The 16,339-nt window shown below is 42.1% G+C and overlaps 1 protein-coding gene across 3 annotated transcripts in view; it reads right to left on the reverse strand.

Annotated features, from left to right (window-relative positions):
* Window positions 1-13,441, reverse strand: part of LOC134153549 (phospholipid-transporting ATPase ID-like) — a 72,343-nt gene extending 58,902 nt beyond the window's left edge. The window contains exons 1-3 of one of the 3 annotated variants that reach the window (XM_062599826.1): window positions 13,301-13,441; window positions 12,828-13,059; window positions 6,090-6,168 (exon numbers count right to left, since the gene is read on the reverse strand). In XM_062599826.1, coding sequence (XP_062455810.1) covers window positions 6,090-6,132 — 43 coding nt within the window. In that variant the 5' untranslated portion in view covers window positions 6,133-6,168; window positions 12,828-13,059; window positions 13,301-13,441. The other 2 variants (XM_062599827.1, XM_062599825.1) reach the window with 2 other exon arrangements.
* Window positions 13,442-16,339: the final 2,898 nt, after the last annotated feature.

Below are 16,339 nucleotides of genomic sequence, written 5' to 3' on the forward strand. Positions count from 1 at the left end.
AAGTTGGACTAGGTAGCACTGTTCTTAGAGTTCCCAGGAGCATGCTGTATGACCTTCCCGAGCCTACCTTTTGGGCAGCAGCAATTCAGGCCTTCCCCATCCCCATTAGCCTATAAGCAGCTCCCCAAGGCCTCCACCATGCAGCATGTTTTTGTTTCAAATTTCACAGGTGAGTCTCCTTCCAGCATGTCTCATCCCCCCACTACACTTGTGGATCCTTCTTTGGGGCACCTCATCTACTGTTGGGGCACCATGCGATCCAGCTTTCCATACCACCTCTCAGGGACGGCAGAAGTGCCTCTGTACATCTGGCATGCAGGAGATCACCCACCACTTCAAAGGAAGAGAATTATCCTTTATTTATGCTCTGCACCCAACTTACTCCAAGTGAGCAAGTAACTGAAATCTGCCATGGTGTGCTGATACCTCCGTCCCCCATCCCCCTAAAAAAGAAAATTTTAGTGTTCACCAAAGGACAACCCCATGGGAGAGGGCAAGTCATTATATACTATATTAGAGAATTTCAATTGTTACTCCTAGGGAGGTTATTATGCAAGCTATTAGCCGAAGTCTCCCTTCACATTAGAGCAGGAACTGCTTCCTTTTGCAATCGTAAAGTGACAAAGGAACCATGCAACAAGTTGATGGGCAGGTATTGTCCTGGGGCAGAATACCTATAGTTGGGTTCAAGTGAACAAGTATAATTTTTATAGCAGCAATACCATAGGATTTTAAATTTATAATACAGCAGTGCCTGCGGGGGTCAGAGCTGCATTGAGTGACTGATATATATATATACACACACACGTACATATATATATATATACACATACACATATATATATATAATGTAAAGGATCTTTACCAAACCATTTTTATAGCTCACAATTTTAATAAAGATCAGAGAATATGTGGTGAAGAGATGAGCTATATGAGGGGCCTAAAACTTGCAGGGGTTAAATATCTACACTATATATGCAGTTTGGGACCCAGGCAAAAAATGAACTGTAATTACCTGTGTATCAGTCTAACACTGTAAGCTACAGGGTGCTAAAGCGTGGCAGTTGCTTCATAGTACCAAACCAAAGCCTACCCCTGACTTCAAATGCAGCCAAAGCGTGCTGTGGTGCAGTGACTGGGTGTGCGGCAGGAGGACAGGTGAGAACCAGACGGGACGGACGTGGGAAAGGTGAAGATCGCAGCCAGGCCCCGCTCAGAGCAGGCGCACGCACAGGTGCCTGGCAAACAAGCGTGTTTTTTATTACTGACTCAAAGGAGGGGCTCTCAAGGCCTCCATGTTATAAAACTGAACATTTTTAAATGGCAAATGCCCGCTCCTCTCTCGAGCCTCTCTGACTGCTGTGGTTAGAGATAGTTTCTTCTGGCACTCACATGCATTTTCATCTTTGGCACGCTCTGGTTTATACTGAGTGTGAGGGATTTAATTTAAAAGTTCTGAGGCAAGACCATTCGGATACACCACCATAAATAGGATTTTTAGCCCTATTCCATCCTGCCTGTCTGTTCTTAAATGAAAATCTTAAATCTTCCTTATCAGATCTTTTTGCCTCCCATAATTTAAAAACAAGACAGAGACTCCTGAAAGGTCTAGAATCCTCCTTCCTTATGAAGAAATGAAATGTAAGAAATACACTTTCGTAGAAGGTAAACTCTTTGGTCAAGGATTCTCTCTTTTGTGCCTAGTACAGAGCTAAACCTATTGTAAGCACTAAAAAGGCCACTACATAACATCTGGAATTTGACAACATAGGTAAAACATTTTGCATGTTTCTGGACCAGATATCAATGCAAAATGAATCTTTTCTGGCATCACCTAATGTAGGACTCCTTCAAGAGATGTCCTAAAATATCTCTGTTGTCATATAGCAGATGTAAGGTCTGAAATAAAAAAAAATGAGAGTGAACTGGCATTATTTCTGCCTCAGGTCCAGTAAATATTTAGCTTAAAGATAAAGTTCGGTATTAGATCCTGTGGCATTTCATATTATCACTGTAAGGACAGAGAGAACGATGGCAGGCAAAGAAGGCTCCAAAGGATTCACCTCAGCTGTGCTCAACATGTACTACACGTGCGGCCAAGCAGGACCTCTGTGACACAGGCCTGAGAAGTGCTAGAGAAGCTCAAAAAAAATACTCACAAAAAATACTCTTTTATCAGGTCTCTACGACAAGGACAGAGGCTGCCCCACCTCTCCCTTCCCCCTTCTCCTGTGATAGCACCAGTCCTGATTTGTCCTTCTCTTCCTCCTGCCCAGCAGGTCTCACTCCTCCCTTGCCCAGATCCTCAGCAAGGTGAAACTTGCCACATCTCAGAAGTGGCGAAATTATTTCTTAATTTAGATTATTTCTTAAGGAATGTCTACATGTTTGCACACCTGTTTTCAGTCCACTTCTGAATGAAAACGAGTGCTTTCAAACATTTTACCAAGTGGAAAATCTGTCTCTTCTTCATTTTGGGAAATTTTAATTTTGGAAATCCTATTTTTCCAAACTTGGTTTAGAATTTTATATCACTTTGTATCCTGTTTTCAGTAATAGTGGTTCATCATATTTTGACAAATATCAACAGGCCAAATAAAACAGCTGAAATAGTTAATTATTTGTATTTTAAAAATTATTCTGACAGTGATGAGGTGGTACTGATCAAACTATATCATATCCTTTAATAGAAGACAGTATCTCTTATGGATGCCGGTAATGCCATAGCTTGATACAATTGCACATGTTGTTAATAACAGTGATACACAATGACGGGAAGTGATGTAAAATCATAAAAATAAATACAGCTCTGAAAAAAGTTTGAAAAGTTTTTCAATTCACAGTTATGTTCCTCATGGGAAATTATGTCAAAATAAATACATTTTTATACTCAGTGTCTGTGGTCATAAAAGATTTCCTATTAGATCTGAATGGGAGTCACAAAACCAGCCAAGCTTTATGTTGGCAGAGCCACTCTTGAGCTGCAGGCCACTTACTGTCCCCCCCCAGTCAGGCTTCTCCTTATGGAGCTATGTGATCCCGCTGAGCTCTGCCCAGAGCTCAGCTCCTCATAGACCGGTTGTCCTGGAGAGCAGCTTATTTTTTCCTACATGCTCCAAAAACGTAAAGTCTCCCCATTCTTCTCTGCTTAGGCAATGCTACTTGCAGGTTAAGCCTCAGCATGAAAGATCTCAGTCAGACATCTTTTCCACAAAAACATTTCTGCTGCTTATCTAAAACATGTATTTCCCCATTTCAGCTTGAACAGCTTAACTAAGGTTTAGTCATCTAGGAACTGGTTTCCTTCAACAGTTTTTGTGCAAGTATCTGACATGGCATATTACGGATTGTTGTTGTTTCATATATGTGTATAATATGTGTATAAACACATACTACTGTTTTATGAAGCTCAGTTTTAATTATATCCCTGCTCCTTGTGTAAAGGACACAAAACTATAAAATGTTGATTCTTGACTCCAAGAAGTTCAGAGCATGTTACTCTCTAGTTAAACTGTATCTATCCTGAAAAAATCCTCCTAATTTCTCTTGCATCCTAGATCACAAGAAAACAGTCATATCTTGCTGAGGAGAATGAGTGAAATGTTGCTGCTTCTGATGGAAGGAATACTGATCCCAGTTTCAGCAATTTACACCTGAGATAATCCATTCTCTTCCCTACAAGTCGTTTGAGACCTGTGCTAATGGTGTAACGTCAAGTTTAGTCCAGCTTTGTTTTTGGAACGGGAATTAGACCTCTCCATGAGCAGCGCTGTCCCTCTAGGAAGTGAGAGCGAATGGGGTGTTCCCCACAGAGGACCCTCATCTGTTCCGAGGCAGCACAGGCCTGAAGATGTCTCCCAGCACAAAGACCCCTAAATTATTTTATTAAAATAGCACTTCATCCCTGGCATGTACTCCAGTGAAATGTCTGCAAAAAGCAGTCATAGCCCCATTGGCTTTTCGGCTGCAAGGCAAAGGAATTTAAAAAATAAATAAAACAACCCCCCCCCCCTTTTCTAGCTTCCTCTTATAGAAGCTCCTCATTCCCTGATCAGCCCAGTCTCTCGTAGCCCTCTCGGAACTTCTTCCTTTTTGAATTCAGTGGTGTTGAACTGGTGATCAAAGCACATAAAATGTGCTTTCCCTGCAAAGTATGCTTCTTTATATCTAGGAAGAGCTGAATCTCTAAGTCTTTCAAACACCTGGTTTGAAGGGACTGAATGCTGCTCCATTAAAGCCCAGATACGGGACTGGGCAAAACACTATTTTTTCCTAATACAGCAATTTGTCTTTTTGATAATCAGCACAACTACTGCTATATAAGCAGCGATGGCTTGGGTGGACAAGCTCAGCGGTATCTCCTCTCCAAAGCCAAGGGAGAGAAAGAGACCTCCAGTTGGCAGAGATGATTCCCTGTGAGAAGACACAACCCTTTCTTGTGGACTATCAGAACAGCAGATGCCCTTGTCCTCACTTCAGGGCACACAGTCTGCCCTGCATCAGGAATGGGAAACAGCAGCGCAATTCCAAACATAAACCTTTGGGGAAAAGCTATTGAGTCTTCTGAGCTCAGACAAGTTGGGGAAAAAATACTCATGTCAAAATATGAGTAGGGCACTAACCTCTGTCTCCAGCTTATACAGGGAGGAACATCGAGAGCCCTTGGAAAGGCAAGATCAAAGACTTTTCCTTTTAACACAGAAGCTGCTGGCATGAATTCCTGAAAAGAGATCAGGCCACCTTGACAGCAACCTGGGCCTGGAGATGAAGTGCTAAAATGCTAGACACAGCTCATTTACTCCTACTGCAAAGCCCCAGTACACATGAAGATCCACCGTAAGGAGCTGCAGGAAGCTGGTCCACTGTATGGGTACACCAGTCGCCCTCCTGTTGGATGCCTTTGTCCCTTCTGTGTCCCTCTCAGGACTCAGTGGGCCATCCTGTGGGGCAGCGTGCAGGAGGGGTGGAATAAACAACACTGGTGAGGGGAGCAGTGAAAGCAATTAGTGTTGGCAGAATAGATACAATATATACACACACGCTCTCAGGACTAAATGAATGGACAAGTAAAGGCCGTATAGATGGGCTTCCCAATGAGGCTTGAGCATGTAGATCTCCTGTCTTTAGGCTCTTTCTTCTTCATATAAAAAAAAGGTTGATGACACTAGCTCCCTGTCTGCATGAGAAAAACCACAGGAATGCTCTGAGACAGAGCACAAAGATTATGCTGGAACTTTTGGGAGGGAGCAGGGGAGCCAGTCACACAGACCAGCTAAATGCACAAGGCTTCTGAAGCAGCTGAGCCCCACATTCAACATGTACATCCCTGGAATTCAGGGCTTTTGCATGAAATGCCATTCTCTCTTCAAGCAGCACCCAGATGACCCCATTTCTATCCCCAGAGAGCTCTTCCAGCCTACTTGCAGTAGCTTCCCCACAAAAAGAAGGCTAATATCCTCCAAGCATCCCTCTCCGCAAGGATTTCTGTTACAAAGTCTCATGAAGATCACGCTGCAGAGGATGGGTGTTCCCTATCTCTATATCCATTCATTTCAGGGACTATCTCGGGGTGCCACGTGGAGCTCACATTGAAGGAATTGTGTAGGCCCAGTTTTCTACTCCAGGGCTAGCATTCCCTTCTGTAGCCTTCAGGTTGCTCTCAGGGTACGTCTCTTTACTTTGCTATTCTCCTTGCCTCACACTGAAGGGAGTATCTGGGCCTTTGCCATTAACACTTCTCATCATCAAGTAACTGCACCAAGCTATCAGACTAACTTACTTCCACCTTGAGAGAGGGCACTGGGTATCACTCCCTCCACTCCAAGATACTCATGTAGAAATTACATCAAAAAAACAGAACTTTACAGACTGTTCTATTTTAAATGCCCTCCTGTTCACTGGGACCCAGTCTGCAGCACTTCCCTGAGGTAGCAGTAAATGCAGGGAAAATAAACAGAACGCATCTTCCCGCACCTGCTCTGCGGGTGTAAGACATGCTCCCAAGCATGTCCTCAAGGGCTAGTGCATGTGCTGAGTTCACATTCTTTAGGCTGTCAACAGTGACAATGGTATTACCAGACCTTACTCACCTTTCAATTTCTTCTTTCCAAATTTTAATCCAAATAGAGGCATCCCAAAACTTTATTTTAGTCCAACTCCATGGAATTTCTGTAAGACAAGAGAGAACATAATTCACAATGGGGGTTTCTACTCACACAGTGTGACACGATGCAACATGAACATATGATTTATGGCCTTACAGTGGGAGATACTAGCTCCAAAGCAATATGATCAACAGCCACAGTTCTTCATATAGTAAGTTTTAAACATAAAACCATCTCAGGTTTGCAAGTTGCGCTCCTTCAGTGTAGGTTACTTTACCTTGGACATTTTGATCTGTTCATCTCCTGATACAGCACAGAGAAGGGGCCAGTGAAGGAGAGGCTAAAAAGAAAGTTCCCTGCTACCTTAACTATATGAAAAGGATAAGATATTCACAGGGCTTGCATTTAAGATACAAAGGAGTTAGGTGACTATCTACAGCCAGACTAGCCTCCCTGAAGAGAGGGAAACAGTGGGAAACACCGGCTTCCTGTGCATCTGCCTGTTCTCAACATGTGCTGGCTCACAGCTCCCGGTCTGCTGGGTATCCTCGGTGTTTGAGGCTGACTAGCTTATACAGCTCCAAGTAAAAACTTTCCCCTGGTGGCTGTAAAATTTATGGCTCAGAGGCCGAAAGCTAGGCACCTGAAATGCTTTTAAGGCCCTTAGCGTGTCCAGACAGTCAGACCGAGCATTAGAAAAATCACATCAAGTCTGGTGGTGATGAAACTTCCGGTTTTGCCAGCGTGGCACTGTTTATTCAAGAGACTTAATGGCCACGTTGGCGCTGACAGGCTGGGAAGATCCAGGAGCACTGGGAAAAGGCTGCCTTCTTCTGCGTGCCTCGCTGACCTGGAGCCTGAATCAACAAGAATGCTGTTCTAATTGCTAAACAGGCTAATGGAGCCCATCAGAGAAGTTTGGGGGAATTGTGATTTAACTAAAATAAGTTTTCTAAATGACTATAACTAAGTGATAGAATGAAGTTTTTGTACTTTGACACTGCTTATGTTCCATAAAGAAAAATTTAAAATCATGGGTAAAGAACACCCACAATGAGTCACAGCAACTTGCAGATCTTCATATTGTCTCTCATACAAAAACAAACCAATTCCTCCTGTTTAATTTTAAAGTGCCACTTGCTTTAAATCATATTCTATCTGTGCCCAAGCAAGGCTGGCTAAGGAGAAAAGCACAGCAGACAATATAACACATTTCAGAAACACACAAATGTGAATGCAGCCCGTGCCAGTGGCCAGCTGCACTCCTGACCCAACACCACTGGTCAGCGCCCGGTGCAACGTGGGTTTCACTCTTTTCCGGAGAGCAAAGATAAACTTGAAGAAAAGCTCTACAACGATTGCATAGGTTGAACACTTCTGTGCAGATCTCCTCTGTCCCACATGCTAAAACAGAGCTATTGCCAGCAGTTGTAATTCAATGAGCCTGAAATATTGCCAACAGCAGCAGGTGAGGCTGCAGCCGCCTGCTGACAGCTGGAGGCCCTGGACCCACAGCAGCCCAGGCACAGTTGTCCCAGCTGCGCACCAGTTGTGCTCAGGTACTGCAGTGCTCAGGAACCCCTCTGCACCCACTGTCCTTGAAAGAGATCCTTTTTTTGTCACTCACATAGATCCAACTGTTTCTGCTCACCAGAACAAAAGTTTGGGCAATACTTCTCCACAGTTTCCTCTGTCCATGGAGCTAAGCCACTTGAAGTTACAGTACTCAATGTCACAACCTAAAGCTTTCTCAATCCTGCTGTTCTTTTGAGGTTAATTTAAAATAACCCTAGCACTTCTTTTACTTTCCATCCCTTACTGGCCTTGGCATATCATTTTCAACATATTCTTCTGTATCATTTGGGGACTGCTAATCCCAAGCCTTATATAAATTTCCTAATTAAGAATGAGCTCCTCATAAACAAGTGGGAGGAGTGAGACCAGCTCCCCACACACCTATAAGTAAAGACCTTAGACTCTTCCTAGAGCACCAAGAGCTGCAGATCTGATAATCACAGTCCACGTGTAGCATCAGATTGCAAAGGGTTGGCTGGTCGTAATCATTTGATACAGGTACAATGCTGAACTCCAGACTTTGCTGTATTTGCCAAATGCTTTAGAAAGACTGTATGCAACTACTAAATCTCTCCTAGTTGCGCACTTAATTGAAAGGCATATAATTTCAGTAGAGGGAAAGAAAAAAGGTGTTTATTTTTATGGGAGAGCAGAGAGATTATAAGCCTTCTCTCACAAATAATAAAGTCAAACAAACAATAGAGTTCAGATCAGCTTCTCATAAATGAAAACATGAAACTTCCTTCAGCTCTGACACACGGGTTTTGTTAATTACTGTGGTACATTAATCATTGGTTTCTAGCATGATAGCCGTGTGATAAAAAATCTGCAATAATACACTATTTTGTCATGGGGCATCTTTAATTCCTTCAGCTTCTCAGTGCATTTGATCAGAATTGCATCTGCTGAATATCTTTGCTCAGCAGCAAATTCAAATTACCTTTAAGGGCAGCTTGATTAAATAATCCTACAGGCTCACCATTCTAGTGAAAACTTGTATTTTAGAGCAGGCATAGACTGGGATAAACTTTACCCTATACACTTGTACCAATACCTTTCCAAATATGTTACTTCCATCACACAGCTTTTCACAGTTGTTTGCTTAGCTAAAGCCCATGAATTGCAAATTTTTCCAAAGCTGACCTGATCCTCTAAGCAAAATTCAGTTCCTGCCTTGCCAAAACCACATTGTCTTTTGAGAATGTGTCAGTATTCAGCGGGTGCACCCATAATGACACTAAAGGCTTGTAACACACTAAGGTATATGCTTTATTTTGATAATATTACAAATATCTTCTTTTCCCAGTTTGCTTTTGGCTCACACATCTCATTCTCATACTCCTTTAGCTAGCAATTTAATCTCTGAGTTTTTTTCACAGTCTGTAGCTTCTTTGTGTGCCTGTCTGCTAATAGCACAGCTTCTGGCAATACACCTTAATACTTTTATGTGCCTGTTTTCAGCCTGAGACTTCATTGCCCTTCTGCTGCAAGTATGGAAAGAAACCTAAAGAAACGGTGGTAGAGTTATCCTCTTTGTGGGTGCTTGGCACTTCGTACCGGTACTAGCTGTGGCTTCGATTGCTTTGATCACCTCAGACTGCTTTGACTGCTGTGTCCTTCACCTGGTCCTCAAGTGCTAGGTACCAGTCTCAGTACGGTTCTATTAGTGCTAGAGCGCGCAATTTCTACAGCAAGATGTGTTCCTCTTGGCTGATGTTAGCTCTGCCAGCCTGATTTTTTTCTTGGCATATTTTGGGCTCTCAGCTGTACCTTAAGAGTCAAGAAACTCTCCACCTGTATCTGTCAACAATTTCCTCCAGGGTTTTATTCCGTATTCCAGTTGTGATCAAAATTCACTCCCCTGTTCAGCTGTCTTTTCTTATGTCTTGCTTTATTTTTTAAATCAGAAGTTCAGCTTCCCTTCCAAAATTGTAACAATGGATCTTCAGCCTCTTATCAGTGATATACACTGCTATGATTTTAATTTCCTTTTGCAGTTTCTGGAAGAATGATATGCTTCATTTTCATGTGGTATGAAGTACTTCTCAAATTTTGGTATGATATTTTCACAACCTCCTATTTCTGAATTAACTGAAAACCATAAAACATACGAAAGTTTCCAAGAGTCAAAATGCAGACAACTTCCTGTTTGCCTTCATTTTCCCAGGCACCAATGATTTTCAGATACAAAGTGAAGCACAGCTTAAATCTCCTCAAGCTGTCTTCCATAGAATACGTCAGCTCAGATGGACTTTTTTGCTGCTCCATTTTTCACTTGACTATTCTGTTTCATTTCTGTTTCCTCCTGTTACCCTGTGCTGTTCAGTAATCAGCTGAGGCTCACAGTATTTGAAAGAGATCTCTATTAGTGGTGCAGTTCCAACTCCTCTGCTTAACAGGACATATGTTACTTCCCCATCTTTCCAGAGCTGACAGCGAAAATCATTTGAAGATCAAATTCTCTGTTCCTCATTTATAGGGAGTCAAGGGTATGAACTAGGAATAAATTTCCTCGCTGTGGAAGGCTTTCGTGTATACAATGCTCTATAAACTGTCTAACTAGGGCTTACACTTCTGCAAAGACAATCCAACTCTTCTGTGGCTACTGGCAATTTCATCATGAGCTTTAAGCACTTCGATATCCATGATGAGAATAGCCGCTTTGATATGTCTTGAATAGGGAGGAGATGTTCTTTCAAAATCCAAGCTCAGTCTTATTTAAGGCCTGAGAGGCAAAAGCCAGAATCTAGATTTGGCTTGAGAACACAATTCTAATGTTCCTTCTGCGTAAGAGGCAGCTTGTAATGAGCTATGACAAGTGGAATTTGCAGAGGCCACAATCTAATCCAAAAACATGGCTCGCTAAGGGTAATTCATCAACCAAGAGCAAAGGCAGTCTACTGCAAACTGGAGATGGAAGGAGGCACTCCCTGCCACTGCAAGGATAAGTAGAATAATCAGAAAAGATGTCACTCTGATGAACAGAAAACAGACGTTCTGAGTGGAAAATATGGTTAGTTTCTTGGACCCATTTCTCTGGGTGTAGCTACATGATACATCAGATTCAATGATAAATATGAATTAAAGAACACTTGGTGCTTCTGCTCCCACTACCTTCTTCCCAGGCTCTCTGAAGTGAACCACGTTAAAAATATTCATTTTTGGAAGGGTTATTTTTAATCCAGATCATGAAGTACAGTCCAGTACAGAACAAAATTCCTGTCCAAACTGTGGTATTAGCTGATCTGATGGGGCAATGAATTGTGATATGATGGTGGAAACAAGCACCCGAAGTCCAGTGAAGATAGGCAGGAAAATCAGATTTCTCCAGTCAGTTTTGTCACCAGAAATAATGTGATATATATACGTATCCTTATCATGCAATTGCTTTGTCTACCTGAAAATTCGGAACGCATGCCATGCCTTCACTCAACAGCTTTCCATGTCAAGTCAGCTTCTGTATGTGAGCAAGATTTGTAAGGAAATGTTTTTATCTATATTCAGCTGATATAGCAATCACAAATATTCACAGGTCTTGGAACCTTCTTTTTGTTTTTCTTTTTTTTTTTTTTTTTTTTCCAGTACTAAATATCCAATCAACAGCTCAGTATATGAGAAAGTAGAATCCCAAGCACAGGACATCATGATAGAAAAGGCTCAAGACTGCTTGTGTTGCCTGTTGCTCTTGATGGAGTAATGCTACTGCATACCATGGGATGAACCAAGTCTAAGTCCTCAGGTTTTGAACACATCTCCCTCTAAACTGGATTTGGAGGAACAGTTGAGAAAATATGTAAAGGTTTAAATAAGGTAAGTCTCCTAAGTCCGTATTTTTTCCATGCCTTCATTTCATACTTGCTAGGGGGGTGTACAATGTCAGATACTAAAAAAGAAGTCATATTTGCTCACAGGTATCATACAGAAGGGCATCGCCATTGGCACAACGCCTCCTGATGCTCTGGCAAGAGCAGTGTAAACGCCTGGTACACTTGGCATTGACTGACCTTGTAACATGCCACAAAAAGTCATGTTTGTAAAGGGCCCCATTTAAAATGCTGATGTATTAACAGTTTCAAATTGCTCAAATTAAGGTTCTCAAGAGTAAGTTGCATTTGCTTTCCTCTATTTAAAGCAAACATTAAAATTTCAGCCATTAAAAGTAATTAGTACCAGTCATCTTTAACATTAATGTACATTAGGAATTATATTTCTCCACCCCTCCTTATATCCTCTTGTGTTTGAACACCTCAAAAGCAAAGTAGAAAAAACACTTGTTGTACCTCTCCCTACTTTGCAAATGGAAAATATAGGAAATGAGTGGCAGAACAGGCAACTGAAACTTGTGATTTTAATCTCAGAATAATACTCATATTTTGCAGCTGTAGTTGGATTTGCCTGGATTCAACTTGGAATAAGTTTAAGAAACAACCAAAGACTAATCTTTAGTCAGGATTCACAAAAGAAGTGCTGATGCAGATTTAAATTTGCTAGCTCTCTGCAAGGAGTCTGAAAGTTTGCCTAAAACGTCCCCAGCTTTCTAAAGCAGGAATACCTGAACAGGTATCCTGGGTGAAGTGAACCAACCTTCAGCTATTTTCCGGTGCAGTTCCAAACTACATGTACAGCAACTCACAAAATTATCCACAGACCAAACTGCTCCTACTCCTTACACTCTACTGTGCCAATACAATTAGCTGTAATTGCTGAGAAACAGACTCTTTCTGTTATCTGCCACGTTTTAAAGTAATGATCTAATATCTTCCATCTGTCTTCATTAAAACTCTCTTTAAATTGACACCAGAATGGCTGTCAAAATTTGCATTCAGCTCCTTTGGGTATGTTAGTCGTAATGCTCAGGTTACTGATCAACAGCAGAGGAAGAGAGTGTTCACGGAAAGAAATGCAAACTGCAGTCTGCTCCCTCCGAAGCAGTTCAAACAATAGCAGTTTCCTCATACAGCTGCTGGCTAAAATCATGCACAGTTCAGTTCACTCCACCCATAAGTCTATCAGTGTGGGCATATAAAAAACCCAACCCAAAGCACTTTGATTAAGCTTTACAAAAATCTTGGGTCTGAAAATGCAAGTTTTCTGCTCCAGAAGCTGTCGGGAAAAAGGAATTAGTCAAATGAAAGCATTTAGTCTTACCCTTGAAGGCTTCTAAAAGTCACAGCAACAAAGTTACTGCCCTCCATAGCACTCCGATACACTCCTCTCTTCTCGTTTACACGCTGCTTTATCCCCTCCCAAGATCAACAGCTTGGCTCGTAGTCGCAGAGAAACGACACTCATCTAAGAAACCAAAGCTTCTTTACACGGTGAAATAGGCGTTGTATCCTTGTCTCCCATTCTGTAAAACGCACTGCAGATCCTGCTTGCCCTGCAAAGTCCCAGTAACTAAACTTACTCTAAGTTCCCTACTTCTTACTTCAGTCACTAGTCTTGGCTCCTTGCCATTTTTTTTTTAATTCTGTTTCCTGTTGATATGGAGAGTGTAGTAGTTCCCTTAAAATAAAATGCCCAGGACAACAAGCTGTGAAAGATTAAAGCAGAAAAGCAAAGCACCTCGGGCTGTAACAGCCCATTTAATTCCAAAGACAACTGTTGCTCTCTTTACCTACCTCCTGCTGATGCAGAAGCTTTCAAAAGGAAACCAAGAGAGTAAAAGAGCCCAACATATTAAATTGCTTTCAAAAAGATGAATTTGGTAAGGGACTCGTTTCCCAGAAACAGCCCTGCTCTCTGCCTGTATTCCCAAAGTTAGTCAGGTTCTTTAAACACATAGAGACTATCCTACAAGCTGATCCCAAGGCTCCACCTAGCCCAATTTCTAACAGTTGCGAGGAGCAAACTCTGCAGAGAAAAACTCATAAAGCACAATTGCATAACTCAACCACAGAGCTTCCTCTAGTCAGCCAGAGGACAGCTCTATGTGCCAAAACGTAAGGGTTTACTCATCCCTTACAGAATTACCTCCCCTTGGCCCCTTTGACATCCGCACGGCCTCACAGACGGTGCACAGCTGTCAAGGTGGTCCTCCTTGCCAATTGCTCTTAGCAGAATCACAAGCCTCTGCACTTTCTCACACGCTCTCTCACCTACAGCAGACCACAATCAAAATTTTTTTTCAAATATAGGGACCCTTCACACTATAGTGCCCCCCCATACACCCATCTCCCAGCATTTTACCTAGCGGCTACTCTACTAAAATAAAACTGGGCCAACTGCAGCTTCAAGCAACCTTCATGCTTCATTCTAAGATGACCATATCCTTCCCTAAGATGTATCAACAGTAATGCCTGACAGAAACATGCCAGTTCATTACAGACAGCATGAGAAAGTCTATTTAATATAAAAGTTCTCTATGCATTTCTCTCTCTCATTTTTCTTTCATCTGTTGTGTTTTCCCATTGGATTTGTGTGAACACTATTAGAATTTCAGTCCTACCCACAAATACATTAATCAGTTGATTAATCTTAAGAACATGAAAGTCAAGTGTTTGTCAAAGAGCATTTTCTGGAAGGTGAAATTTTCTTAAGTCCCATTGGTGGAAAAGCTGTGGAAGGTCCTGGACGATGCAATGGCAGTAGTTTAGTGGTCACAAAAGGATGAAGTGTTGAGAGGCAATAAACAGGATCTTCTTGTACTTTAAGCAATTTCTGAGGGAAGAGCAAGAGCTTGTATACCTTTGCATTGATATCAGGGTTATTCTTCAAAGCTACACCTATTTCAGGTAACATTCATTGAATCTGATTTCTAATTCCAACATGAAGGATTCATACAAACAGCCAACATGGGACAGGACACGTGGGAATGATCTCCTCAAGACCAAAGTCATTTTCAGAGGATTGTGGATTGATAAACATCTAATTTGAAGAGGAATTTCCCCTGCACTGCCCATTTCTCATGTTCTCGCTACCTAGACCCCATCTCAACCCCAATAGTCACTCATTGAAGTATCATGTTTTTTTCCCCATGGTAAAAGAACAAGGTTCTATATGAATTTCAGTCCTTCCACAATTTCCAGGCCTCTTGTTCTTGTTTTATTTTGGAATTTTCCTCCTTCTTAGAATCAGAACTTTTCTCTGGTGTTTTTTTTAGTTATTATTTTAACATGTTAGCTAATGACAATTCATTACACACTACTCCCACTTTCTCTCTTTGCTGCTAACTTTATCCTGACATGTTATTACTTTCACCCTGGCCCCAGTTATCTCTTCCTTCCTAGTTTTAGGTTAATCTCCTTCATTTGATACAAGAATGGACCCCATCATAAAAATCAACTGGCCTTGGGGCTTGTTGTTTAGGCCTGACAAGAGCTAATGGTTGTGTAAGCTGTTTTGTTTTTCGTGCTTTTTTCTTGGCACTGGAATTTGCATCATCTGCATTAGTAACAGCTTTTCCCCTCAGCTATACTTTCCCCACAAACTTCAATGAACCTGCTCATGTAAACAAAGTTCAGCACATGAGGAAGCACTTAAGAGTGCACATTAGAGAGGATTCCCACCTGCATAAGGTACCTACATCCATGCTGGGTGTCTGAGCTCCCACTGCAGTCAGTGGGCCAGTCGACATGGTGGGGCAGAGATTCGGCTGACAAGGTGTAGGGACTACACTTGGGTAAGACGAAGTACTCTCCAGACTCCCCTAACTGTAATCATTATGTCTCATCAGTGGTAGTAGGAGCTCAAACACTGAGGACACGTGCCAACATCTAAATTTAAGTATCATAACCTAGATGCAGGTTGACAAAGCCAAACAGCAAAAATTTCTGTCTATAGTAGCCTATCAGCAAAGCAGCAATTAGATTGCCATGCTCTCTTGTAGCCCTGGGCCTGCCTTCCAGTTTGGTGCATCCACACCTGTGGGAAGATGATGTTTAGGTTGTTGTCTTTTCCTTAAACAAGAGTTGTTTACTTGGGGCAGGTAACTACCTCTATAGCCTGGTGCTTCACCTTTGAATTCTCCACTTTCCCTGCCACAGAAGGCTAGCGTAGAGCGGGATGGATTTAAATTCCTGCCATTTGAACCATATCCTGGTACCATAGCTGGCAGAATGACTTCCTGTCATTCAGTCTGTGTTGGATTTTGACCATGATCAAGATACTAAACTGAGAACCTAATGACAGTGGTTTTTAAGGGATGCCCTCAACCCACTCTCAAGATGAGAGTCTTTGTCCTTCTAAACAGCAAACCTCTGAGAGCCAGAGACGTTGGAGAACACAGGACTCAGACTTACCTGGCAACCTAGTGCAGCATTGGGTGGCTTAATATGCTTCCAAACAACCGGAGATGATACTTCAATGACAGGGGAGAAACACGTCCTGGAGCATGCTGCAGTTTAGACTTAAACTAAATGCCAGTCCGCTCAATAAGTCCTCCCTATGTTAGTACTATTAAAACTACTTTCAACCAAACGCCTCCTCTAGCTGGCCAAAAGATTCTCTTTGTAGGGGAGTGGAAAGGAGCAAACATCACTTTGGGGCCCACTGGCAGGTCTCTTATTGTCATAAGAGCCTACAAGCACTGTGAGGGGTCAGATGGACATTTTATCTTGGCTGCTCTTACTACAAGAGACTTTCCTCATCCTGTTGCTGTTGAAAGTCAGTGTAGCATGCATAAGGGATACAGGACTGAAAGGAACAACTAGGGGTATTGA

Source organism: Rhea pennata, chromosome Z, assembly GCF_028389875.1.
Source record: "Rhea pennata isolate bPtePen1 chromosome Z, bPtePen1.pri, whole genome shotgun sequence".
Classification (NCBI taxonomy): Eukaryota; Metazoa; Chordata; class Aves; order Rheiformes; family Rheidae; genus Rhea; species Rhea pennata.